Below are 26,120 nucleotides of genomic sequence, written 5' to 3' on the forward strand. Positions count from 1 at the left end.
TTATTGGTAATTATTACGACTGATAGTTTCACAACTTTTACTTCTACTCAATTTATAATGATAGTCTGTAATCGCACGCGGTGGTCTCAAGTAGTTGTCGTTAACTTTACTGACGTAGTGTATATACATATATCATCGAAAAATTAGACTCCAATACATGCGACTTTGTACATCAGGATAACTTCAAATAATACATCGATAATTACAATTGATAGAAGCCACGGGTCGTTGTGTTTCAACGTTGTTGAAGTCTGGGAAAAAATAAGTCTTGAGGATCTTTTCTTATAATCGGTGGATTAAACTAAACTATAATTGAGTATTTGTCGAGCGATTACTTTTACATCATGGCCCCCTACGTACTGATAACCATATTTATGTACAATATAGGTACATTTCTCCCAGTTATTATCAAACTGATCGTAAAGTATACGTGATGTTTGAAAGGAGGTAAGTTGCCGAGATGAATTCCTACATCCTTGAACAGAGAATAGATTGAAAAAAAAAACGCCAATGTTCCCTGTGTATTCATTTCAAACGCTATCCCGTACATTATTGACTTTGATTTTGATCTGCTCGTACGTGACCCAGAGAACGATGTTCCACGACACGAGACGAGCGAAACTCGGTACGAAACCCTTGTAGAAAGCCATGGGACCCTCCTGCGTGAACATTCGAACCGCTGCGTCGAGGGCTCCCGTGTATTCACCAGGAGCGCTGTTCATATACCGGGTTTTGACGACGTCCACGGGGCTCGCTGCCAAGGTGGTGCAGAGACCAGCTGCCATGGCCGCGGTCAAATGACACGGTATCCCGTCTCTGAGCATCCCGGAGTGTATGATCACGTCCTTGATCACGTCGTAGCATACGATCTCGGCGACGTTCACGATGGCGTTCCGTGACATGTTCGGAAGTGTTCCTGTCGAGAGAGAGAGATAGAGAGAGAGATAGAGATAGAGAGCCATGGAGAAGTTAAATTACTGTCGTTGTTCGCTTCTCACTGTAAGGAATCGAAATTCCAAAAGTTTCTTACCTTTCCACAGGCCTCTTGTTCCTTCTTTCAGAGCGATGTTCCTGTAGGCTTGCAGCGTCGACGTGTATCGAACTTGCCCGGAATTCATTCCCAGATTTCCGGCTTGAAGTCGAACCTTGACCACGTCGGTTGGCTGTGCAAAAAGTACCGCCAGTGCTCCAGTGGTGATGCCAGCTGCGACGCGAGTCCCTATGTTTAGAGAATCGCTTCGTCCAGCTTTCTTACCTGTTGGAAGTGAAAGAAATCTTACGTTACATTTGTTCAACTATTTCAATGAAATGAAGCTGACGATTTGAAAAATGATTATTGACAAGTCACACGATAGGTAGTTGATTATTTATTTTTTTTCCAACTGTCAGCAGTTCAGTTTGGCTTAGAGTTCTGCGTGTCACTCTGGATTTCGAAATGAAAAAACCAGCGCGTAGCTGGTGAACGTCTACGTTTTACTGATCTGCCTCTCTCTGCCCCCTTCTTGCAAACCCGCGCGCTGCATCGTGAATCTAATTTTATCCATTGCCGTACTTGAAATATTAATAAAGTGACGGTAAGAAGGCAACAGCACACGCCGCACATTCCAGAGAGGTGCCCCCCCCCTCGGGTACTGGTGTTATTTTTGGCTTTTTGCAATTCTGCCCAAGAGTGGCCGACATCCTGGAAAAACGGATCGCATTGCGCTAGGCAAAAAGTTTCGGGACACACAGCCTGAGAACACCTTTATGGATCGTGAGGTGAGGCTTGTAAGAATGCACAAAGGGCGCAGATACGTCCGCGATTAGTGCAAGACCAATTCAAACTCGGAATGACGGAAGAGCGTGGTGAAATGATTTTGAGCCATCGATCGGTCACTGAAACACGATTTTACCGTCAGCAAGTGGTGTCTGGAGTAGAACGATTTTACAAATCAACAACTCTTCCGTCATTCCCCGTTATTTCGTAGGTTTTTAACATTTGACAAGAACCTATTCTCAAAATTATATTCGCTCGTTACTTTGCCGTAGGTATGATATAGCTGGATATGCTTATTAACATAAACTCATAAGGTTAGTATGCGCGCTGATATAATGCGTTAGTTACGTAATCAATTATGTGAGTGTTGTTTTTTTTTGAAGTACCGTCGATGATTCCAGCGTAGAAAGACTTGACGGTGTCGTAGAGGCCCAATCGAACACTTGCAAAACACATCTGTCGCTGTAGACCGGCGGACAGACCTCCGTACAGGCTCCTGCAACCACCCTCGCTCAAACTGACGCTCTAAACTCTAACAATTCGCACCTCGTGCGGTTGCCCTTCATCACATACCGCCAATACTTCATAATGTTTATTAACTCTACTGTCGACTCTATCCGGCGTGTAATTCATAATAATCATTAATTTAGATTATCATCGTAACCGTTACGCCGAGATCTAGCCTTAATTGTTTATTCATAGTACGGAACATGGGTGCATACCTAAGGTTGATTAGTCGAGGCAACTTAACAACATTAAAGTACAAGTGAATGTGTAAGTAGGAGAAACTGATTGCGAGAGTCCCCTTAAATCAGACAATATGATACCTCTGCTCTCTTCCGCGTTCAACTAGTTGCAGACACTCCGGGGCAGTTTTCTTTTACGTCATAGTCATACCGTTCTTACTTACAATCAGTCTTTAAGAATCAATTTTAAGAAATCGAAGTTGAACAATCGTTTACAAAAAGTAGCAGAAAACAGCACAGCAAACAACTTCGGTTGACGAATTTTTGTTTTTTTTTCCACTCTACGACTCGCGTGTCATTTAATTTCCGTTCCGTAACTCGATACGCAGATATGCTTGTTAAAAAAAAACCGTCAAACGAGCAAACAACTTAATTAATCATTTGAGTTAAATTTGTTGAATTAATATTTGCGGAAAAGTTACCAAACTGATAAACTGTCATTTGATTATCCGTGCGAATGGTGTGTAAAAAAATAAAAAAATAAATGAAAAACTGTGGGTTGTCTCGTAATTGCCGTGTGAGACAGGGAGACGACAATGTCCAATATCGCCCTGACGTCAAAGCGTCGAGTACAGAGGTAGTAATTGACTTGGGTGACGCTATATCGCAACAAGACTATCGGCGAAACATAAAATTAAGTTTGAAAATTTGTAGGTGTCGTGAAGCCATACCTTGCTCCTTCGGTTCTTACGATGTTACCCATCGTCTGCAACAATCCTGGCTGTGCGGCTCTGACGGCAAGGACGGATCCCTCGGTCGATGCCAACAACAAGGCTCGTCCTTCTCCTGCGATCTAGAAGTAACAATCTGCATTATTCACAGCATGGAAATATATGAAATGGCTACCGTAAGTTTGTGAAAAATTAGTCGATGATAACCTGCATCCTGACTTTCGTCGTGTCCAGTGGAAAAGTTGCCAAGTCCGCGATGCAGGCTGCGGTTCCTGCCGTGAGTAATTTCGTGCCCAGGGACATATTATCGTTGTGTGCGTCTGGTTTCATATTCTTCGTATTTATTACAAACGTTTGTCACTGTATGTTACTGGTGGGATTGGATCGTTGTGATCGGTATTGCTCTTGGTAGCGATTCCTTTCTTTCGAATTGTACCACGTACAGAGAAGTCGGAGTGATAAGGTCGACGTCTTCAACGTTGATCCACCTCGATGGTTAGTTAAAAATTAGGTTAAATTTTATTTACACTATTTACAAGTCCTTCAGCAGGACCAGCCCTTCAGATTCCCATTAATATGTATTCCTTCGCTCTCTCCTCCTTATTTTGCGCGAGTTAAAAATTCTTCGGCTCAAATTCCCTGAAGTGGTCCGGATACGCGTGCAGCCCCTCTGACCTCGGGCAATCGTGCTTCACTTCCCTGTTGTCGAGTTCTTTGTACATACTATTCTCCTGCAAGTAGAAATATTGACGAAAATTATAACACAGTTTCGAAGCTCGGATGATAACAGGTGTTTTCACATAAATTATCATTCGCAGAGGATATTTCTTGTCAGTTCAATATAATCAAGCGAACCCGCAACGAATCACTGGAAATAGAGAATGACGAGAAAGCTCACACGACATTTTCAAGCAACGGCATGAGGTTAGATTTTAAATAACTTCGTGTGCAGTTGGATATGGGCCAATAAACTGTGCATGGCCCGTCACAATCGGGGGCGGTGATATACCTATTATACATATATACTTATGTACAAACAACGTGACGACAATGATCGAGGGCTTCCAAATAGCAGGGCAATATGCGGTACATCGTAGCTGAGGGCAATAGGGCATGTTAGACATGTATGTGTGTACTTGTTTCCATTTATAAAAACCTGTTCTAAGTTTACTTGTGCGCAATGATCTAGAACAGCGCAAGTTATGCAGTGACATTCAGGATATTTACAGCTGCTCTTTGGTATTTGTTAATTTGATTATGAGTATAGATACTTTACGAATAAATAATGACAAGTATGAATTACTGATGTAAACCCGATGCACATATTCTGATTTACTCGAGTCCATTTCCTGCCTTTGTTTACTATTCCGTGCACTTTGAATCTCGCCGGATTCGTTACTGCGTCATCTTACACGACGCGCTTCGGGAGTCACCGATCGTTTCGTTTGCACGTACGGGGTGCTTCGAACTAACCGATAAAGTCGAGCCCTGTAGATGTAGAAGCAGGGTCAGACAGGGCGTGATCGGGTGTCTCTGTAATTCATCGCCGTTCTTCGACGAGTTGCAATCAACATTATGAAGGTGCTGAAGCGTAATGTGCACGAGGAAGGATTTATTTGTTAATACGTAACAAGTACCGACGTGTCCTAATAAAACAAGGGTACCTCAGAAAACTCTGCAAGGTGTGTATAGAATTACGTATGGGTCAGCGCAGTCCTACGAGATACACATGTTCTAGCTTGCGAGGCGAGATACCCTTTTTTCATTAGGACACGTCGATATCTGTTTCTACAATTTGTGTATGTTTGTTAAAAAAGAATAAGAGTAACGCGATGTTACGACATTTAGAATAGGGAATATGACCCACAACTAGTAGAAAACTGTACGTTTGCACTACACTTGAAGCCAAGTTTTTTCCTGTGCTTACTTTCGTAGGTAGCTACAGATATTTACTCAAGTATTTCGGTTCCAGTTTACATTTCTCAACTTTATGAAGCTATGGTTTACACAAGTCTGCATTATTCCTTCTTCCATGTTGATCCACAAATCTTGCACAGATACGATTGGCTTTAAGTGTATTGTTGTGACTTACATTATTTCTCTATCTTCGTTCCACGGATACGTCGTGTACGTAATCGATATCGGACGTGTTGGATCGGCAAAAACTACGATTGATTTGAGAGTAGACGCTGTATACTTGCAATTATAGCAGTAGCTCGTGTATCAACTACGTGCAAGGTGAGAAAATGCTTGAGACGGAAGAGAACTTGTGCGGCAAGCCGGTAAAATCTTTTCATAATCAAGCAAAAACACAGGCTGGAAATCGAAATAATTCATTCATTATTTATGATACACTCGACAGTTGTGACGCACATTGGGCCCGAAATTTATTTCCGTCTACGTAACGGCAACGCGTGATCCTTGAACAGTACAGGGAAAAAAAAAACCAATGACAGCCTATTATTATTGTTATTATTATTATACTTCGAGGCTATTTCTTTTAGATTCGTACAATTTTTGAAAAACATGGGCAGTTCGTAGAGTTTGCACGATTATAATAACTATTGTCACAGGTGAAAATGTGTACCATATAAAATCTACGTATTCGCAAATGACTTTGCATTTCAACAAAAAATCATCGTATATCGCTATCCTGCATCGGTTGGGACGTACTTCATACCCCTTCTATTCAAGCGATTGGATATTTCTTTGTCTCAAGCGTTTCGTTCGCGCAACGAAGGTTAAATAGCTATCATTTATCGCCTTTGGCACCGTGCATGTACGCGTGTAGAGGTTTCGGTACACATCTAAGGCAGGGGTACAGGGTGTCGCGGAAAGCGTTTTCCGTGTTAGTTTGCATCGTTTGAGTAGAAAATTACACGTATATAGCTAACCAAACCTAACGGAACTTCACAGCAGTGCGGTTTTACATAATCTTCGACCTCGATATTCGAAAGTTTAGCCGACCTTATAGAAAGCTATTCTATCAAAGCCTATATCAGTAGCTTGAATAAATTTTGCTTGTCTTTGTGTAAAATTATTTTTACACCGCGGTCTTGAATCATTGAACTTCAGCTGAAACAAATCGATAAAGCTCATACCTACAGTCGTACACCTTATATCCTAGCCACCTACGCGCAATACCGAAAAGGAAATAAGAAGACCTGAGATGCTCGCGCACCCCGCAGAGATACATTTTTTCAAATTTCACCGATCAATTGAAGAAGATTTTGGTCGCCTGAAAATTCGCTGAATTCGATCCTAAATATTTGCCGCATTAAATAAGTCAGATCAACACAGCAGAGCCGACTGCAACGATCACCCCAACCTTGCTCTCGTAAAACCGAAGTGCTCTTTCGTGTCACGTTGCGATGACAGCCCTTCGATTTACAAATATTTAAAATCACTAACAAGCGATTATATGCACGAAATTCACTTTAAATTAACTACGATTAACCAGATTTATATGCATATTTTGGTAAATTATAGGTGAGAAAGTAATGAAAATTGTTGAATCTATTCCGACCGGTGAAATAATATTTGAAATTCCATAGATAAGTACCGAGTGAACCGTGTCTCTTGTCGTAATATCTCGTACCCGTAACCGAGATAAATCTAATCTAGATAAAACGCGGTTAACACTCGGAGAAACATATTCTCCAGCGATTTTTACTCACCAAGTTGACAGTGGGTGAATAACAACACTACTGAGCCGATGTTACGGCATACCCTTGCTTATATCGATGGCGCGGCCAATCAGCTGTGTCCGCCGCTTGTCTCCAGCCAATGGAAAGCGGTGCACTCGCAGTGTTCACTTTTGCTGGTGAGAAACTGCGCGTTTCCACGCGCAGATCGATACCTGCTCGCCAGCCGGCAGGGGGACAATTCTGTATACAATGGTACATAAGTATTCGCACGCTGTGTAATTTCGGGAGAAACTTGCCTACACCTATGCACACGCGCCGTGTCGCTGGCTGTAGATATGCGATGCCTAGTCACCTAGATGCAGGTGCGTTCGTGAAAGTTTCAAAACGCCCACTTTTCCGGCCAATAACGAGAAGCTTGGGACACCGCTCGAGACGGCCAGTTGAGTGTGTTGATCCGGGTGTGATAATAATCGAAACACGGAGACCGAGCGACATCATCAAGCACGTTGTACACTTTGAATTATAATTAACCACCTGGCAAATGCAGAAAGGATGGCCCTCTGCCAGGGTGAAGATGTGGCGCGACGCGTTTGTTCCCCTGATCCCTCGCATCGTTCGTCATTCAAAATTCATCGTTGAAAAGCTCAGAACGAGGAGATGAAATTTGACAAATCTGACCCCTCTTAACTTCCTATCGTATAGGTATATGGCGTTAAATAGCTCCGGGCTGTTCGAACCAGAGGCCAAACCGCGTGTGTCTAGCCGACAATCGGTAGACTTGCCGATGGGGCCAACTTATCTCTCGTGTATATATAGACATATCGGTGTAGAAATTTCTGAAATTGCTCGCATGTTCACATAGCTGCATTATAGACGAAATACGTCCCAACTGTAACGGCGACGCTTTCCGATTACTTATACAGTTAGTACATGTATACCCTCCGTTTGTCTTTTAAATTAAAGCAAGTTCAAGTGTCTCGATCAATTGATCGTTGCGTATGGACTCGGTAGGGCGCTGGAAATTTTACGAATGATTTCACGTGCCGTCACAACGGGTAGGATTCCACTGATTTGGATGTTCGGAAAGTTTGACATAGCGCCTGGTTTACAAGAGACCAATCTAAGTCGGAACGCCGGCAAACTACTGTATATGCCACTCTGTTACTCTCAGCAAAAATGAAATAAGGTTTTACGATGACCTGGAGTGGACGAAACGGAAAATTTTCCATTTGATAATCGTTCTTCCGACCCGGCGCCGGACGTACAATGTCCATTCTGTGGCTCAGGTAACCTCTCTTCATCCGACGTGGGCTCACCGAAACGGGCCCAATATTGATGGAAAGTTTCGAAATGCCTTGACGTTGCGTCCAGACCTGTAGTTCAATCGATAGTACTACTGTCTACTTGCTCGGTGGCATTTCTGACCTTAGGATAGGATCCCATCAATCGGTTTCTCTACCTGAACCAATACCGTCAGACCGCCGCAACATGTTATTATTATACAGGATCCGATACTGTAAAATGTTGTTCATACAAAAACAGCTCATTAGTCAATCGTACCATTTGCACGAGTATTTTTAATGTTCCGCATCGACGGAAGTTAATTATGCCTCCTCACGTGCTCATGTAGGTGGTGGCGAGACGGTACACGATCACTGCTTCTCCTTCGTGATGGAAGTAAAAATTCACAGTGGTAAGACGGTAAAACCGGTCCTGCCCCGCGTTACCTTGGAGCATATCGCTACGCAAAGATCCAAGTCGTACAATAATTGATAAGAATACACACAATGAATGAGTCCCGTTTCCATTTGAATAGTTGGCTGCTCGTACTTTAGCACAATCTGATTGTATACTTGTTCACGAGATACATATGTGTACACATATAATCATAATGTATATACTTATACAAGGATAGGTATAAAGATATCGTGGTGTACCAATGTTTTCCGTGTCTAACGGACAGCGGACTACAGTAAACAATTCTGGCCCACAATAGTTACATGGAATTGCGTGCGAAGTATACTTCGGTTAAGCGATTTATCCATATTTGTTAGGTCGTCGTGAGGAGCGATGTTCAAGTTGAAGTCGACCCTGATCAAATGCCTACGCTTACTTGGTTAAGCAGCAGATCTCACCACGCAATAGTCACTTGCACAAAGACTGTCATATTTACAGGGAGCACGTGTGCGGAGATTGTCCTACAGTATCCGAATCCCATTGCCATTTTTATTCTTTTTTTTTCTTCGAGCATTTGATCTCCATATTTCTCGGCTACTCAGATCTATGTGACTCACGAACGTGCAAAAATTTTCCGATTTAAAAAAGTGGCCCATGAGGGGATCGAACCCGCGACCTTCGCGTTATTAGCACGACGCTCTAACCAACTGAGCTAATGGGCCAGTTGAGTACCGATAATAGCAATATCTAATCCAACCTACTAATAAAAAACACTGAATTTGTGAATTACTTATTCATACGTAACCACGTATACTAATTATCATCCTGGCCGGCGTTTCATCGGATATGAAATAATTTTTTCTATTTTGGAAACATGTATGTACTCATATCGTGTATCGGAGAAAATGATTTTTCGAGAATAAATAGCGTGAAGAAGAAACCTGCGTGTATATGTAGAGTTATTCGTTTGCAGTTGTTTCAATAGGGAAACCACGTGGCATTGATTTCCTTGTTGAGTTTTACGGCACTGTCATCAAAATAGGTGCAAATTACGACTAATGTAGCGTAGTGAATATGCAGGTCAATGTTTTCGAAATCCTTATTTTTACTTTATAAATGTCCTTGTAATCAAGTACTCAGTTATCCTGTTTTTATTTATAGCAAAATGCACTTTAATCAAGTCCAATTTGCGTGGCTACCTGTGTAGAATCAACTGTTGTGCTTGACTGTTAGTACTTGCTGAATGTCAACTGGTTATGAGTAGAACAAAAGTAGAAATCGAAAGAGTGCTTTGTCTAGTCTGGTATGTATTTTTACGTATGTATTTTATTTCATAAAAGCTGCTACGCCTACATAATGACTATGATCTTGAAATAGCTGAAACAGTTATGTCGCAATACATTCGTCGTGTTCAAAGTACTACTAGACGTCACTTATACCGTCTTAGAATAAATTGGTGAATAATCATCAATACGCGAAAAAGTGCCAAGTCCACGAGCGCGTATAATTACATGATAAGCTTGAGACAGCATCTTTGTCAAAAAATAAAAAATCAGAAACAAAAAGGCTACCGAAGAAGAATAAGAAATAAACAGAGTAACTGATTTCCAAGCTAGCGTCACTTTCACTTCAAAAATATATGTATTCGCTGGCAGCTGTGCGGGAATGAAAAATTAATACTGCAAATGTCACGAGACTAGTGCACAATGCCCTGATACTCGTAAAGGTTTTCTTTTCTCGTGTCAAACGAGATCCGTTACTTTGTCCCAGGCCCTGTATACCTGAAATCCGTCTCACCGCGTCACGTGACGAATGCGTCAGTTAACGGATTGAGCGAGAGATGTCGTTCGTGTTGAATATTTGTAGGCACGCTTGGATCGAGAAACTTCAGGTATTGTCCTTTGGCTATGCTTTCAAGAATAGTAGACTAATTCAGCGTTCTAACTTGAAGAGTATTATTTCAAAAGCCCGAGAAATGGTTCGTCGTTACATCGCACAACTTATATAGATACCTGGTTTACCTTTGGGTATCTGTATATTAATCGCTGTGGGACTCGATGGGAGATTCGCACGACACGCTGTACCTCAACGATCAGTAGGATTTCAAAGGCAAGGAGTAACATCACAGGTGTAAAGTAATACTGCGTAAAGTTCCCCGCATGTAAACGAAACCTGAGTTGATCAGTTTCGAGGAATTAAAACCTATCGTCTCAACGCGGTGTAGAAAGTATTATGAATGTCTGTAAATTCAAAATTTGGATTGAGGCTGACTACGATTTTCCAATTCCTTGTTCTCTCTCTTTTCATGAGCTTCATCGTGAGAGTTATGTTTAAGAAAAGAACTCGTTTTAACCTTTGGATAGATAGACAGATTGTATCAAGGGACCCGGCAATGTTTAATCTGTCGTAGTGTCATCTTCATTTTGAAAGGTTCTCTCTCTGAACCGCGTATCAACAATCCATAACCTAGAAATTGCGTGTCGCCAGAAGCTGCACGCAGCGAGTGTCGTCGTGTACGAATCACAGAAGTCGCCACTGTCGCTGTTGTGTACGGGCTGTCGACGGACGTGATCATCTGCCTGGAAAAGTCTCGAAAATTGTGTCCTCAGTCGTTATTATCAACTAGATAGTTCGTTTCGCTTGAGCTTATTTACATCACCACCGCAAACGGAGTCTCGAACAAAGATGAGCGGTGAACGGCCCATGTCAGCATACATGGAGAGAGTAAGTTCTTTCGCCTTAGTTTTAATCGATGTTTAACATTGTATTCCGATTTTCATGTCCACACTTTTTTTTCTTCGCAGATCTAATGTCGACGTTATTTGCTCTGTATACATTCAGAAAAAAGTTCCTAACTTGTTTCAGACAATTTTGTTTCAATATGAAGTTATGAGTAGGATTATTTAATACAGTGGAAATTTATTTCAAGCCAATAAATTTTTGGTTTTGAGCAAACAAAATTTTCTCATAGGTTCATATTCGAATAGATCTATTTTCTGAATGTAACTGGCCATGATTTGTTTTCAGCCTCATTGAAAATATAAATAAATTTTTTTCGGATTCTGACCATGTTTTCATATATTGATCTTGACATCTGAGCTGCGTTGCCGCTGTGTGTAATTATAGGCAATTTGATATACAAGATCGAATTTCTTATCACAAATTTTGATATTTTACTTTGGAATTTCGGATGCTAGAATAATTCCTGTCTTTTCACTCGGATAATCTGATCGTATCACCGATGAAGTTAGAAATATGAAAATTCTCGTCAATTTCGTTTGGCACTTATCCGTCGACTGTTTTACCAACAGTTCTCAAACCGAATAAATATAGCAAATTTTTTCAACATGCAATGTTGTCGGGAAATTCAAAACACGTAAATGTAAAATTCTTATTTCTTAGATAAAGAATACCTTTCTGTCAAACGAAATAAAATCTCATCTCACATTTACCTCAAAACTATATCTACGTATTAGTTAGACCAAAGCCATGAAGTAATTGCTGCTTCGGATACCTAGAGATGTGAGAAGTTGCCATTTGTTCGGCTTATAATTTTCATTTCAAAAGTTTGAATAAATACGGCAAACGAATAGATATATATATATATAGATATATATATATATATATATATATATATATATATATAAACATATAACAAACTGTACCCACCAAAGATTATTGGATATAACGTAAAATCTTGATCGAACATCCACTATCCTAAGCACGCGTGATCTTGGCTTGGAAAAAATATGGCGGTTCGCTTGTGCCAATCGAATGCGAGGCGTACTCGTCCACGAGAAACGGCGAGCGTGCCTGAGCTTGCCTGTTATCTGTTGGTTACGTCAAGCGTAACACGTGATTCACGTATTGTCGATGCTAACAAAATGCGGTTACGCCGAGTGACAGTTGATTATTTACACGGTGTGGTATAATATACCTTACTCTAACAAATTATAGGGTTGTTTACTGATACTTGTGAGAAAGGCGGACAGGCCCGTTGTGGTAATACACTAGTCTCTTGACGGCATTCAAACGCGATAGAAGAATAATCGAAAAATAAAAGATGAACGAGACATCCTCCACATACAACCATACATCCAAACGATGCATTGATTATTCCGAAAGTTCTTCGGAGAAACTTAGTTCATTCGATGATTGGGACGAGGTTATTCCAAGATTATTGTCTATCATATATGATTATAAATCGTTTTGAATAGCAAGATATTTTTTTTATCGCAACTGCTTTTTACCATCCACTTATACTGCGCATATCGAGTAATCAATATTACGCGAGCCTCAAAACACATCGCGCGATACATACCTGCATGAAATCCTTGCGTAAAATCGTTCGTTGATCGTGCCAGTCCAGTGTTCCCCAAAAACTTTTCAATTAATAAATAAATCAGGTTTAGCACGACTGAAGATTAAAGTATCGCGCCGAGTAAAATAATGAGCCGAGTAAAATAATGAGCTGAGTTGTTGTTGTTACCACTATTGTTATTATTATTTTTCAGAGAACTCGATCGGCTAAAAAGGCTGCGCTTTCCCTGGAGAACGGTGTCCAATCATTTTTAAAATATTTCGACCCCGAGAGAAGTGAACGGGAAAAACGCAAACTTAACCGGCGACTCTATCCCGGAGCTAAGAAACACGTCCTGTACGACGAAAAAGGAATCTTTTTCCAAACTGGGGAAGATCTATGCGACTGTTTGGAACGCAGTTGCCTTGGATGTCACTTCCCGTGTCCTAAATGTAAATCGACGAAGTGTGGACACGAGTGCAGGCAAGGCTTTATACACTTGGATGCAAATTACATCAGCTGACACAGCGATATTTTAATTACTTACTGTGCCATAAAAACGCTCATCACCTCATTTCCAGGTCAAACAGAAAATGGGCTTACGAGTCGATTGAAAACGAAGGAAGCGATATCGTCATCAGCAATCCAGTTTTGAAAGATTGACTTATTCAACACCGCAATCTGGCATAAGGCCAACGTACACACGATATTCTCAAATACTTTTTCGTTCGCAACAATTTATCATTTCTGACCCGTTCGTCAATTTTATTTAATTCTTCATTTCCTTCTGCGTCGCGAGTTTTCATTTTTTTTCGTCATAAATGGTTCTTCGATGCTTGTGAATAATTTTTTTTACAGTCTGCAATCACTATACCGTAGCAAATATGTACCGTTCAATGGTTCCGTGTAACTCGTATCGACAGGTATGTGAAGCAGCCGATGATTGGTTTTGATGGCAAGATAATTGAAGAAATTGTGTTTGTTTTAACCGCGATCAAAACAATTGTATATTAAAAATATAATTTTGTAATGAAAAACTATATGTGTATATTATATATTTATATATATGTATAAATAAATTTACATGTAAACATATATATATATATATATATATATATATATATATATATATATATATATATATATACAGATACATATATATACATATATTTATTTATATATTTTTCACAGTAGAGCTAATATACCAAATGCGTTTACTGCCATAATATCGTAACAGTTACTCGGTGAATATAAATAATTTCAAATTTATTGCACACAACAAATAGCTCTTGAATTCTGCTCTCGTGGCTTATATTTTGCACGATGAAAAACGTTGAAGCTTCTATCGAGCACCGAACGTTTCCCTCTGATGGTCCAATTATCGATGCCGTGCCACCTCTATACGCACATATCCCTGCAGACGACGGTAGAATATTCGTAATCTTGCGTGTGACACTTCATCATGGCAATCATAATTTTAATGGCCAACTCATCTTGCGTGTTTTAATGCCAACATATTATAGAAAACTGCATTACTCGAATGTATTTATAAACTTCATCAAGAAATATTATCACGTTCTGTTTTTTCCAAGTGTCGTCACATGGAAAAACGGGTAGGTACTTGGCTGTGCATAATTCGTCTTCACTGTTATCTTGACATCTTCCCATAATATTTTCATCATTTTGCCAATTTTCGATTAATCTAGACCTTGCCGTATTTCTCCGCAGCATCGTACTCGGTATCGTTGAACTGCCTCAAATGGATCTATGGAAAAATATCGTATCATCATCAAACAGACGTAAAGAATCAAATCTCAAATTCGCGTTGAAGCTATTCTTCTTTACCTGCAAGTGTAGATTAACTTCTGGCGATCGGCTAAGGTATGGAAAGTTCCCACCACTCTTAAGGTGGGCGAGTTTAGCGTTTGGATAACATTTGTAAGTCTCTTCCCTGACTACGTTCGACAAAGCGTACTCGTCGAATACGTCAATTATTGTTATCGGGAGATGTGATATTTTTTGTGGCTGGACATAACAGCTGACGCAGTTCATTGTTAGGCGAGAGGCCAACTCCGGCTGGGTCAAACTTTCCAACTGCAAGAATAAACAGAAAGATAAGTAATCGGTGGAAAAAATCAGTGCATATACACTCTGACCATTCAGTGACTTTTCACTGATATTTCACTGATTTTTACTGTACATTTTTTTTCCAATGGTATACTTATAATGGGAATCAATGAAGTTACACCGATTTAAATTGAGAGAGAAATATTACCGAATAATTTATACCGTTTGTCCGCTAGTCAATTACAACACTCGGCATGAAATTATTCTTAAGTACTGGCTCGATTGAAAAGCACATATTTTCCGAGACTCAAACACTATTAACTATGCAACTCTTTAAAAATGAGGCCTATAAAAGCATACGGACCCGCTCCACCATGAAATCAATGGCGTCAACGATCTCTGGGTCGGCCTTTTGAGCAGCAAAATTTCCCATCACCATTTTCTTCAGTACTAAAGACGGTAGGATCCAAAATCTATCATGTAAGAAAAATCAAACACGTTAGTTTTACTTGGCGGATTCTAGGATTTTGCTGATACTTTCATATAAATTTTCGTCAATGCCTTAGGGCGTGCGCGGGGAGGGGGGCGCTTATCATTGCTCAATGCATCAAAAAAGGCACAAGGCGTCGTACATGGCCTCAGTAATTATCTGCTTTCACGTTATAGGTAGAACCTGCTCTTCGATTCAATATCTAACTTACACGGCTGCAGAATCATTGTAGCTGAATACAGATGTGTCTGTAAAGGTGTTACACAGGACCATGGATTGGACTCGTGGGCAATGAGAATTAACTTCTGCAAATTTTTGCGCGAGGAAACCACCTAGATATGAAAAAAATTCTGTATTACGGCACCATGATTACTTTGTAGTCATATATTCATGATTCGTTTCGTATTTATTCGTGGAGTTATCTGGCGATAATAATATGCGCGTATGCGGATAGTTGGGAGTAAAATGAAAGGAATGCAGTCTCTGGTCGGATAAAAAATAAGGTGAATCGATAGTAAGAAATTAGGACTGGGTACCAAGACATTATCGCGAATGAAAATACGGAAAGGTCAGACTTTATTCCATTGAATTTAAAAGTGCGATTCTGCTTACCGAGGGACGCTCCGAACAAATGTACTCTGTCGAGTTCCATATAATCGAGGAGTTTTTTGAATCCTTCGCACCATTCCTTCACGTTCCAATATACCGGTGGTTCCGCCTATGAGAAAAATAAATAATGTTTTATTGATTATTTACCATATGCCGGAAGAGTCGTTGGAAATATTTGTCATATGCAATGATTGAGATTACGAGTTGGGTTATAAATAACATTTGTAGATACGTTGCTGTTGGACCGTATCGCGATAATTTTACAAGCATGGATCTGTGGGTCCTCACATTCAGACGATCAATGTGACGTTCTGAATATCCGTAAAGACGTTGGTGAAAGAACCGTACGTTCTAAACTACCGACTTCCGTATGGAATAGCTGTATCATATGCCTGGCAAACATATTTTTGTAATAAGAAATGCGACGAGCTTTTTCATTAGATTTACTGTCAGGATTTCCTGGAGAGTCAGACAATAGTGAATCATCTAACTGTTGTTGCATCCGTGATAATGAATATTTATAGCGAAAGAAAATTTCCATAATTGCCAACAAAACGCAAAACACGACCACGACCTCTTACCTTCGAGTTACCTAAATATCAGTTCTCTATCTGCCGTACTTACCATAAAAAATGAGTTTAATGAACATGTTGGTTACATTGTACACATTATATTATATCCGTCGTGGGATCTGTTCTGTGTCCGGTGTTTGTAAACTTACAGCGATAACGCGATATCCTTTCGCGGCCAGTCCCATAATTTGCTTGAAAAAAATGTCCGCAGTCCCGCTGACCGGGGGAAGGCAGATTAATGGACATCTCACAGTTTTCGGCCCTGAATCGTAGACCTTCCATCCCTGAAATACGAAAAAAAAAAAAATATGAATCGTCCAATCACTTGTTTCTCAAGCTGAAGCGGAAAATTGAATACAAACCCGCCATTACCGATTAAATAGTTTCGAAAGAATCATGATTTCAATGCACGTGCGAAAATGTATCCAACAAGTATGGCAGATCCATCCATGTATAAAAACCCATGTATGTGTGTGTGTGCTTGTAATGTATATGCAAGTACGTACCTTCGTGCCGTCCGAGTCGACAACAATTTTCCGTAGCGGTATCGAACTGCGGAAGCTCAGATATTCTTGGGATTGTGATAGCTCGCTGATGCAAGCCATATTAAATCGTGTTCTTAATTACTACTGCGAGAACGATGAGCGGGAAATGAATTGACGCTCGGTCTGCAGGTTGAACAGTAAATTGTAAGTAGTAAGCGAAAATGTAGTTCACCGACTCACGGAATAGCCCAAGTTCTCTTGGGAGTCGGTCACTTCCATAATCACTGTCAGTACTGTACACTTGACCCACTGGTGAGATTGCGGACTCGGATGGTCACACCGATCATTTACGACGGCAACAACAACGACGCTGACGACGCTCGTGTTGAGTAGTATCTTGTTTTCGACGTTACTTCGAGGGAGATCACCTCGGCTAACCTTTGCTCGTCTCTCCGAGTTTGGATAACTTCCATAGGGAAGGCCCTGGAATGAATTTGTAATTGAAAATGTTGAGACTTTGCGAAAACCCTAATGGTGGAACTGTACTTGATTGACTTGAGTCGCTCCAGAAAATAAGCGATCGTGGTTTCCTCGGATAACGGCAGACTCAACTGTCCAATATGTTTTCCGTCTTTTTCTCACGCTTTCGACCGGTCGATACTCTCTCCTTCGCACAAAATTATAAGAGGGCGCATGCGCCGAAGCGATAGCACCGTCGACAGCTGTGCAGAGTTCAAAACCCCGACGATTGGGCATGGCATATGATAATAATCAACTCAATGCCGATTCGAACCAAGTCTGTGTACCACATGTATTTGTACCCAGCAGAGACATTGCCCGTTCAAGTTTTTCACCACCATCATGCAACAAGTGCTCAGTCATGCGGAGATATTTCCAAAAAGAACTTGTATTATGCTGCCGTACTGTCCGCTTTTTCCCGCAGCTACAGTCGATAGCACAGGGATTGCAACCAACCGTTGGACGGTAAAAGCCAAAGAAAATCCCGACTGATCTTAATGTTATGTACGACTAACTTATACAGTGGCGCCTGCATATGCGACTCGCTTGATAAAACAGAAATTGAATGACTGATTTTGTTAAAGGAGTACGTCCAGTTTTCATGAAATGAACATGTCACCGGTTTTTCACTAATATAGATAGCCGCGATGAAAAATACTGACAAATATCAACCGTAGCATCAACGTATGTATTCCTACCTACGGTTTGCCATAGAAATTAATAGTGTATACCTGTCGGGTGATGATCAATCCGCAAGCGTATCAGTGAATTGAAAAATGGCAAACTGTCTCTCCACTGGCCAACTTGAAATTATTTCAATAGCAATCCCTTATGGCTCTCGTTTCTGACCATTCCAGGCATCACGTCGTAGATATTTGGTCGACTTGTTTTCTCCTTGTTCAGTGTGAAAGCGTCGCGAGCATGCGCCATGGTATCTCAACAGCTTCCACATCGCCGAGGCTGTAGGAGCGTACAGGGTTCGGTGGTGGTAGGGATGTATTAGCGAACCTGCCACTCACGCCTGCCTGCGGAAAGCGGGCGTGCAGGTTGATTTTTTCATCCCTGACACACCGAGCTGGAATTCGTTTAATTTCGCTACGGAGCGAATAGAATTTCACCCTGTTTCGATAATTGATGGATGGGATCGTGCGCTCAGCTCGCGTATTGCTTCGCCCCTTTGCCGAACCCTCCGCTGCCCCTGTTTATTTAGTGTCGATGTGTAAATTTATTTACCTATCCCCGAGCATCGCAATAAAAGCCTTCTCGACGTCTTCATTATATACTCGTACGCGACATTCACATAAACGGCGTGATACCTACGTATACTTATTATCTCCAGCGAAGTGTATCGAATACCTCAGGCACTGCCTATTTTCTTCTCTCTCTTTCTCTGCAAACTACTTGATTAGCTCTCAAGACTGTAGTCGAAGATTATTTTTCAAATCGCCAAGTCTGAAAATTATTCTGTAACCGCCTTAATAATGAGTCGACGGATCGTTCTTTCCCAGCAATTATTGTACATCACTAACGAGACCTGATCGGCATAAACCTTTCATAAGATAAATATAATTAATGTGAAAATCCACGATAATGGTTGATCAAGTTCTGAAATGCGTTGATTATCGCATAATCATATGCTCCACTACCTATACTGATAGAAATTTTACACCGTTTCTGGTGTTACGTATCAAATAGGTAGAATAAGCGAGATAACGTTTGTTTGTCCATCTGATAAAATCTAGAATACGCGATTGCAGGCTGCGTACTATAATATACCTATATACATCTACGTGGCAGCCATACCTTGTGCAAGATACGTCCAATGTCTGGAGTCTGGATAACCATTAATCTTGCACTGTACAATTACGACTCTTGATGCCGATTGACGACACCTCCCTATTCATCGGGGTAATTAATGAATCAGCGTCGATATACTTTACCGTGTCTAATTTAAGAACGGTTCTCCGCTTTGCGCGATTTGCCATATAGTTTTAGAGGAAATTATTCGACAATGGTAATGAAAGAGCTGTTGCGATATTTGGAAAACGTCGAGTTAGGTATACCCACCCAAAGTCGGATCTGTTCGTTCAGTTTTAACACACCGGGTTGCCGCATGTGTTCTACTATTTTCAAGTAAAATGATTCGTAATATACAAAAGGCCTGGTCAACTGATAGTTGTGAAAATTTGTGCCGAAACTCAGAATTTCTTCGAAAATATTTTCTGTAATTACGTTGTGGTGTATCACGAATCGCGTTGGTAGATGCGAACTGAATGGACGCTGATGAAAAAAGTATCGGCTTATCGTCCTGTTCGCGATCCCAAGGCTGATGATCGTACAGAAAATGACTTGCGGTATTATCTATTCATCCCAGTCAACGGAAGGTACTTCGCTTCACTTTGTAACCATCGTCGCCACACCGACTATGAGCCATAATTCGCAGTTCGATCCGTTATCGGTACCTAGATCTGAAAAGATAAGCAATTAGTTGGAAAGACTACACACCCCTTGCTCTCTATATTTTCCAGTGAATAAACGACGTCATTTCACACGCGGGGGGTGTTGATTGCAGCTGTACCGAGTGTGATGAAAAAACGTGCCGAGTAGGTACGTGATTAGCTCCTTGACCCTCGCCGAACCTGTTACGGCACTATGTTAAAATGAAAATCAGACTCCGAGGAAGCGACTCTCTGGAGAATATCTCTCATTGTCGGATCGGGAGGGAGAGCGAAGGAGCGGCTCCGATTGTTTCTTACCGAGCCGAGCGAGGCGCAGCATCTTCCGGACCTCGAATACGGAAGTGTCAAGCTGGTATTTCCGGTTGATTCGGCCCGCTAACGAGCGACACACCGCAAAAAGGGAGGAACACTACAGGCGCGAGTGTTACGTCGCTGCGAGGGTTGCGGGATCGGGAGGGTAGTTTGAACCGAGAATTCATTGTTGAGCCGTTCAACCGTGCTGGGCAATCTGCTCATCTCAATTTACACAATAATGGATCGCGTCGACAATGTGATTTTGTCACTTGGTCTCCGCACGGCCGCTTAAATAGCAAAGTTGTTGCCAAATTAGTCGAAAACCGTTGCCCGCATGGCCCCGGAGAGCCCGCCTAGTGCTCCACGTACCTACCTTGTAATAGGTATGTTCCACAGCCTCCGTACTTGTGCGCTGCTGCGATAGTCACGCTCCAAACGTTCGTAGATTATTTCTCGATTAATGAACTTTCCGACATTTTCTTACACCTAAACCGCACTCGGTATCTTTCTCTCTTTTCATTGAATTCACCGTTTGCTGCATAACATGAGTCTCTCAAGCCGTTTTCCATTTACTTGACGCTCGTTTGACCCAGCTCACCCGTCTGCGGGTATGAAATATGTATACCGCGGTAACGCCTTCCGCAACAAGTAGGTAACATCTGTTTGCGGTAATAGAAAATAAATGAACATTTTATGTCATATGCGTTGGAATAAAATTGCTACTTGGTCGAAACAAAAGTTCGTACCTACGTATATCTTTGCTTGCCCACGGGATTATACCGACCGACGTGGATATAAATATATGTATGGACCGCAATTAAAAATCTTACAACACAACGAGATACCTACCTAACAATCGATTCACGGATAGGAAATACTTAACTGTCTTTTACGACCAGTTTATCAATTAGCTCTTTTCTATACGGCGCTTATACATAAAATCTATATTCGACCGTTCACCGCAGGGCGTCAAGGTATGCGCGTTACTTCGTCTATGCACTTTTATGCATTAAAATTTACCTACCATATTGAGTAGGTACAGTCGTCACGGTATATACGCATTCCGAGTAATTTACGAGGTTCAATAACTATTTTCGAAAACCGTGTATAATTCCGACGAGGGACTTGATTGGCCTGCATCAGATTTTAGCTTTAAGTTGCGAGTATAGCTGAAACTCTAAAGTGACATTTCCCAGAAGGTTAACTAAAACCGTCCCTAGGGCTGCCGCCTGTTCGACGGCTCCGACTCGAAGTTCCCTGCGCAGACAAGTCCAATATCTACACATTTTCTCTTATTGTGGGAGAAGGTCTAACGCCGAAATTCTTGTCGCGTGCCCGTGCTGTTGAGTTTCTACGCGTTTTGCGCTACATATTCGCCTATACGAGAATGAGAGATTTGTTTTTCGAGGAACTTGCTGGGGAAAATGTCGGACGTGTGTTCCTCGGAAACTAGGGCTCTAACGTAGGTACAGCGTTATGATTCCATGATAGTTACCGTAGGTTTGGGATTCTTAAATCTCGGATTACGGGACTGCCGGGAGTTTCTTTTAAGCCTGAAATGAACATTTTGAGATCCCCGGTTGGAACCTATACATATAATAGTAACTTTACACACACGCGTACGCATGTATCCGTCTATCCTGCATTCGTTTCCTTTATGTGATACACACACCGAGTATCGGGGCTATGTACAACCAGATACACGTGCACCCACACCGTATAGCCTCGGTTCTTAATTTCTCTTTGCTTTTTTTCTCACTAATTTTTTATGTGCTTCCAATATTTTACGACCCGTTCTCTGGTTCGAAAACCTTCGCGGCACGACCCTCTCCGAACCCCACGTGGGCCGGCCGTTGATGTTATAGAAAAGCCTGCTACAGCATTTAGACGCGACGTAGTAACCGCGGCGTGGAATTATGATGCTTCTTTGGAATTTATCTGAAAATATACTCCAACCCCGTTCACAGGCGTTCGGACGATAGCCACGAAGGGGTCATTTATGTAGAATTGGGCATGGATGGACAACGCAACGGTGCAGCACACATTGAATACGCTTAAATAATCGCGTCACTCCTCGTCCCCGGACCCCGTGTCAATGCGTGTAACTCGTTTCCACGATAATTGAGTCACGCGTGTATATTACTCAGCCTATACCTGTCTGTACCCGACGCTGAACTCACCGCCCGATATTCCTCGGACATGAAATTTTGCCGTTCGAAGTTCTTTCACTCAATTTTTCTTTTGTTGTCTCATACATTAGTTGCAGACACTATAAGAAGCGCACCGATGGTTTCTTTCATACTTACCGTTGTTCACCGAACTGCAGCTTTTCACAATTTACTTAATCGTACTGCCAGCTTTATCCAAAGCACTTTGCCTATCGCAACCTATAAAGAGCTTATACTCTTTTTCTATTGAAATTTGAACCCATATATACACCCATAAAAATAATACGTGCACTGAAATTCCTCCCTTAATTATCTGAACTGCAAAGCCAACTGACATCCTTTTTTTTTATACTTGTCATCCGTAACGTTACTAAGCACGCGTCGGTCTATTTCTCGCAATGTTCAGTTACTTACAATCACCGCTGCAGCAGTCCCTTCACTCTCCATTGTTTGCCTATTTATTTTGCAAACGTTTGTCTTCAATTGTACCTTACATTACCAATTTTTTCCTCTACGGCTTCTGAATTTCAACAAGTATTAAACATTGCGTGAATTCAGTTGTAAGATTCGAATGTAAACGTAATTTTAGTTCTCCCTGATAGGGAGGAGCAGTTTGCTCCATACAGGGCATTAATAATGAACGCATTTACTCGCTCCCCTCCGCTAACCGTTCGAAAACGTCGACTATTTCATACGGACAGTATACTCGGGTAGGTGTGATTATTGGATATTGATAGAAGAACGAATAAGGCTATATCCTCGCCGGTCGGGTTTGAAGAGGTTCACGGGGAGCGAGCATGAGAATTGTCAATCGAGGTGCTAAGAAACAAGAAGAGGAGCGTCGCTTTTCTCCTCGTTTCGTCGATACCACACAAACGATCGCCGCCTTTATACAAGGAGGAAAAAACGGTGTACGTGCACACCTGTAGCTGATGCTGCCCGCTGTAGGCGCGGCTATGCAAACATCCTCGTGTCTTTGGTGAAGACCGACCGTTCCACCACCGGCGACTAGTTAAATCCGCTTAAATGTAGAATAGGTGTACCTACATGTGGGTATTATACACACGGACGTACTGTACACACTACACGCTACACACACCCGCACACACACAAACACACGTATGTATATATATATATATGCATTCACCTCTGTGTACGCATGTGTACCGTGAGGTATACGTATATCGGTGGTTAACATACCTGATACCTAAATACTTGATGGATCGCGCGACCCGAGGTGTCGCGGGAAAGGTACGAAATGCCAATATTTTACATAGGTACGTGTAATACGAGCCTACGTGAGTCGATAGGTACAGTCACGGGATATGTGCGAAATCAAACAACCAATGTTAGGAATTTCCAACCAAACCCGCATCAATTGCGACATTATGCCTGCACGTCATTGTTACACAGAAGATGACTCTAGTGAGTGAATAACTGCGCGCTATTAAAATTCAACATTTTCGCTGGGTTTCATTTTTCGTCAACTCTTTCGTAATTCTTCGCAGTATACCTATAATTGTAATATACCGCGATGGAGAGCAGTATACAGGTAGCTTTCGCCTGACTCGAATTTTATTTGGGACATACGCTGCATCTTAAGTTGTCAGTATTCAAGAGTGTAAGAGAATGTCGTAGATTAATTCGATTCGTTGCCAATATCGACGGCAATTATTAAACGATGTATTTCATACTGTATCTAAGGCATAAGGTACTCGGCTGAAATCATAGAATTTGCACTTGAAATTGCAGCTCCGTGCGCTGGTCGGCCTGCCCTGCAGCCCCTCGAGTCTCGCACGTGCTGCAATTAGGAGTAATTTCCGCGGCAAGTTGGCTGGTCGCCATCTTCGTACACGTGGGGTGACTCCACTGAATGCCAGTGAACCAGCTCGTACGTGTGAGAGTTCGGGAAACGGCTTGTACAATATGAATCAAATGACATAACGTGGAAAACATTGTTCAGCAGTTCTCGTCGTCGCGGTTTGATTGAAGAAAATTTCTGGTGTATACCTAATGTCAGCGGTAACATAGGTATATAGGTGCTGCACCAAAGCCGTGCCGGAGGTGAAGAAGGGAGACGGGATAGAAGATCGTTGGTCCTTTCTCGGTCCGAAGTTGACCGCTACAACTTGAACTTGAGAGCAGACCCTGCACTCGTGCAGTGGGACGGTAGAGATGGTGGCGCGATGCAGCGAGCGAGATATGCCAGCGAGTTCGAGGTGCTGGCTTCGAGATCAAACAGCCGTTCGGGTGTTAACGACTTCTTCGCGAAGAACCGAAGCACTAAAGTTTAATGCAGTTTACCGGTATGGTGGTATATACACCTCATATACTCGCGGCACCATCCATCCCTCGCCTTCTCCGCCGCTCTGTCTCGTTTCTCGAGTGTATCCTGCAATCATTTTTCTTTAAATGCGTCCGCCATTTTCAGTACCCTGCATTTATCGCACCTGCATATTCCTACATCTCCGCAAATACTTGTAATGCTTCTACTTACTTACAATAATCGGGCAAAGAAAAGAAAAAGGATAATTACACCGTACCTACTTGCGACGATGATGACTCGGACGCGATACGCTGCTTGCCTGCACAACAACGTTGTGTTGATATGTGTCTGTCGGACGCCGTGTGAAATTATTCAAGTTTTATGGTGGTTATGTCGGATGGTGACCACGAAAAAACTGTACCACCGGCTCTCTTTCTCGCTCCAGAATCGAGCCATCAGCGAAACACCTCGTACGTTTAAAAATCAGTACTTGCATTATCCAGTATGTTTGTTTCGTCAATCTTGTACCGCCAAGTCGGTAGATCATTCGTTATGATCTGTCCTAACGCTGACAAGGAGGAATTCATTTTCACCAGGTACTCGGCTGGTGCAAGTTGCATGTTTTCGTAGTATTCTGTTTCGATAATCGATACTCGGAGCCCCATAAGAGGCACGGATCTTTCACAATGTCTTTCAACGATTGACATAATACCTATAATTCCACGTCGTTCACCATTTTCTCAGCGATCAGAGATTTAATCAACCCTATACTCCGAAGCAATAATCACCGAATGCAAATGGTATAATCCCCTGAATAATATGGACGACGCGGCAATTAAGAAAATCTTCAGATAATCAACAATGACGTGTATAAATTTCAATCATTTATTGAAAACCGAACTAGAAACGAGCAATTGCCTACTTCCGCCCGTCGGTGCTCTCGGCGAATACAGTTACCGAGAGTATCGTCTGAGGTTTGAATAATAGATCTATATTATGTATATATATATATATATATATATATATATATTATGTACATAGATGTATATGTTATGTGTATATATATATACATGTATAACCCGGGTGTAATTAGTGGCTATTTCAATGTTCGGGAAGCCGACAACGTGTGAATTGAATAGAACGTACGGCTTACGTTGCATAATTACGCCCTCGTACGGCACGGGTAGGTAGGTATATATGTTGTATATACATTATATGCATGTTATTAATGCCGAATGATAAAAGGATGAATAGTATTGGCAATTATGAGCTCCGCAAGCTATGTACGTGGAATCGGTGAATGTCTTTGATACTTAACAGTCACGTCGAATCGTGCGAAAACGACGCGTGAATCGCGCTAATCGCGCGTGACTAGCGGGGTTTTGTGGCTTCGA

At 41.7% G+C, this 26,120-nt stretch overlaps 3 protein-coding genes and 1 non-coding gene across 7 annotated transcripts; 1 reads left to right on the forward strand and 3 right to left on the reverse strand.

Annotated features, from left to right (window-relative positions):
• Positions 1-151: 151 nt before the first annotated feature.
• Positions 152-12,843, reverse strand: LOC124414611 (mitochondrial uncoupling protein 2-like). 2 transcript variants are annotated; one of them, XM_046895606.1, is made up of 6 exons: positions 12,819-12,843; positions 3,381-3,904; positions 3,174-3,295; positions 2,143-2,252; positions 1,031-1,255; positions 152-916 (listed from the first exon to the last, which is right to left on the reverse strand). In XM_046895606.1, exons 2-6 carry the CDS (start codon positions 3,501-3,503, stop codon positions 531-533), a joined length of 966 nt encoding a protein of 321 aa, XP_046751562.1. In that variant the 5' UTR covers positions 3,504-3,904; positions 12,819-12,843; the 3' UTR covers positions 152-530. The 2 variants fall into 2 exon arrangements, with proteins under 2 accessions (XP_046751562.1, XP_046751561.1); XM_046895605.1 differs by lacking the exon at positions 12,819-12,843 and adding an exon at positions 6,851-6,998.
• Positions 9,146-9,219, reverse strand: Trnai-aau. Its single transcript has one exon. It is a non-coding gene; the product is annotated as a tRNA-Ile (tRNA).
• Positions 10,989-13,805, forward strand: LOC124414616 (ARL14 effector protein-like). Of its 2 annotated transcripts, none has more exons than XM_046895614.1 (3): positions 10,989-11,221; positions 13,012-13,280; positions 13,379-13,805. In XM_046895614.1, the coding sequence occupies exons 1-3, from the start codon at positions 11,183-11,185 to the stop codon at positions 13,458-13,460; spliced, it is 390 nt and encodes a 129-aa protein (XP_046751570.1). In that variant the 5' UTR covers positions 10,989-11,182; the 3' UTR covers positions 13,461-13,805. The 2 variants fall into 2 exon arrangements, with proteins under 2 accessions (XP_046751570.1, XP_046751569.1); XM_046895613.1 differs by lacking the exon at positions 10,989-11,221 and adding an exon at positions 12,477-12,662.
• A 669-nt stretch (positions 13,806-14,474) lies between these two features.
• Positions 14,475-17,586, reverse strand: LOC124414612 (maspardin-like). 2 transcript variants are annotated; one of them, XM_046895607.1, is made up of 7 exons: positions 17,042-17,586; positions 16,685-16,819; positions 15,967-16,072; positions 15,566-15,686; positions 15,229-15,337; positions 14,643-14,891; positions 14,475-14,562 (listed from the first exon to the last, which is right to left on the reverse strand). In XM_046895607.1, exons 1-7 carry the CDS (start codon positions 17,138-17,140, stop codon positions 14,500-14,502), a joined length of 882 nt encoding a protein of 293 aa, XP_046751563.1. In that variant the 5' UTR covers positions 17,141-17,586; the 3' UTR covers positions 14,475-14,499. The 2 variants fall into 2 exon arrangements, with proteins under 2 accessions (XP_046751563.1, XP_046751565.1); XM_046895609.1 differs by lacking the exon at positions 17,042-17,586 and adding an exon at positions 16,898-16,916.
• Positions 17,587-26,120: the final 8,534 nt, after the last annotated feature.

This window comes from Diprion similis, chromosome 14 (assembly GCF_021155765.1).
Source record: "Diprion similis isolate iyDipSimi1 chromosome 14, iyDipSimi1.1, whole genome shotgun sequence".
Lineage (NCBI taxonomy): Eukaryota > Metazoa > Arthropoda > Insecta > Hymenoptera > Diprionidae > Diprion > Diprion similis.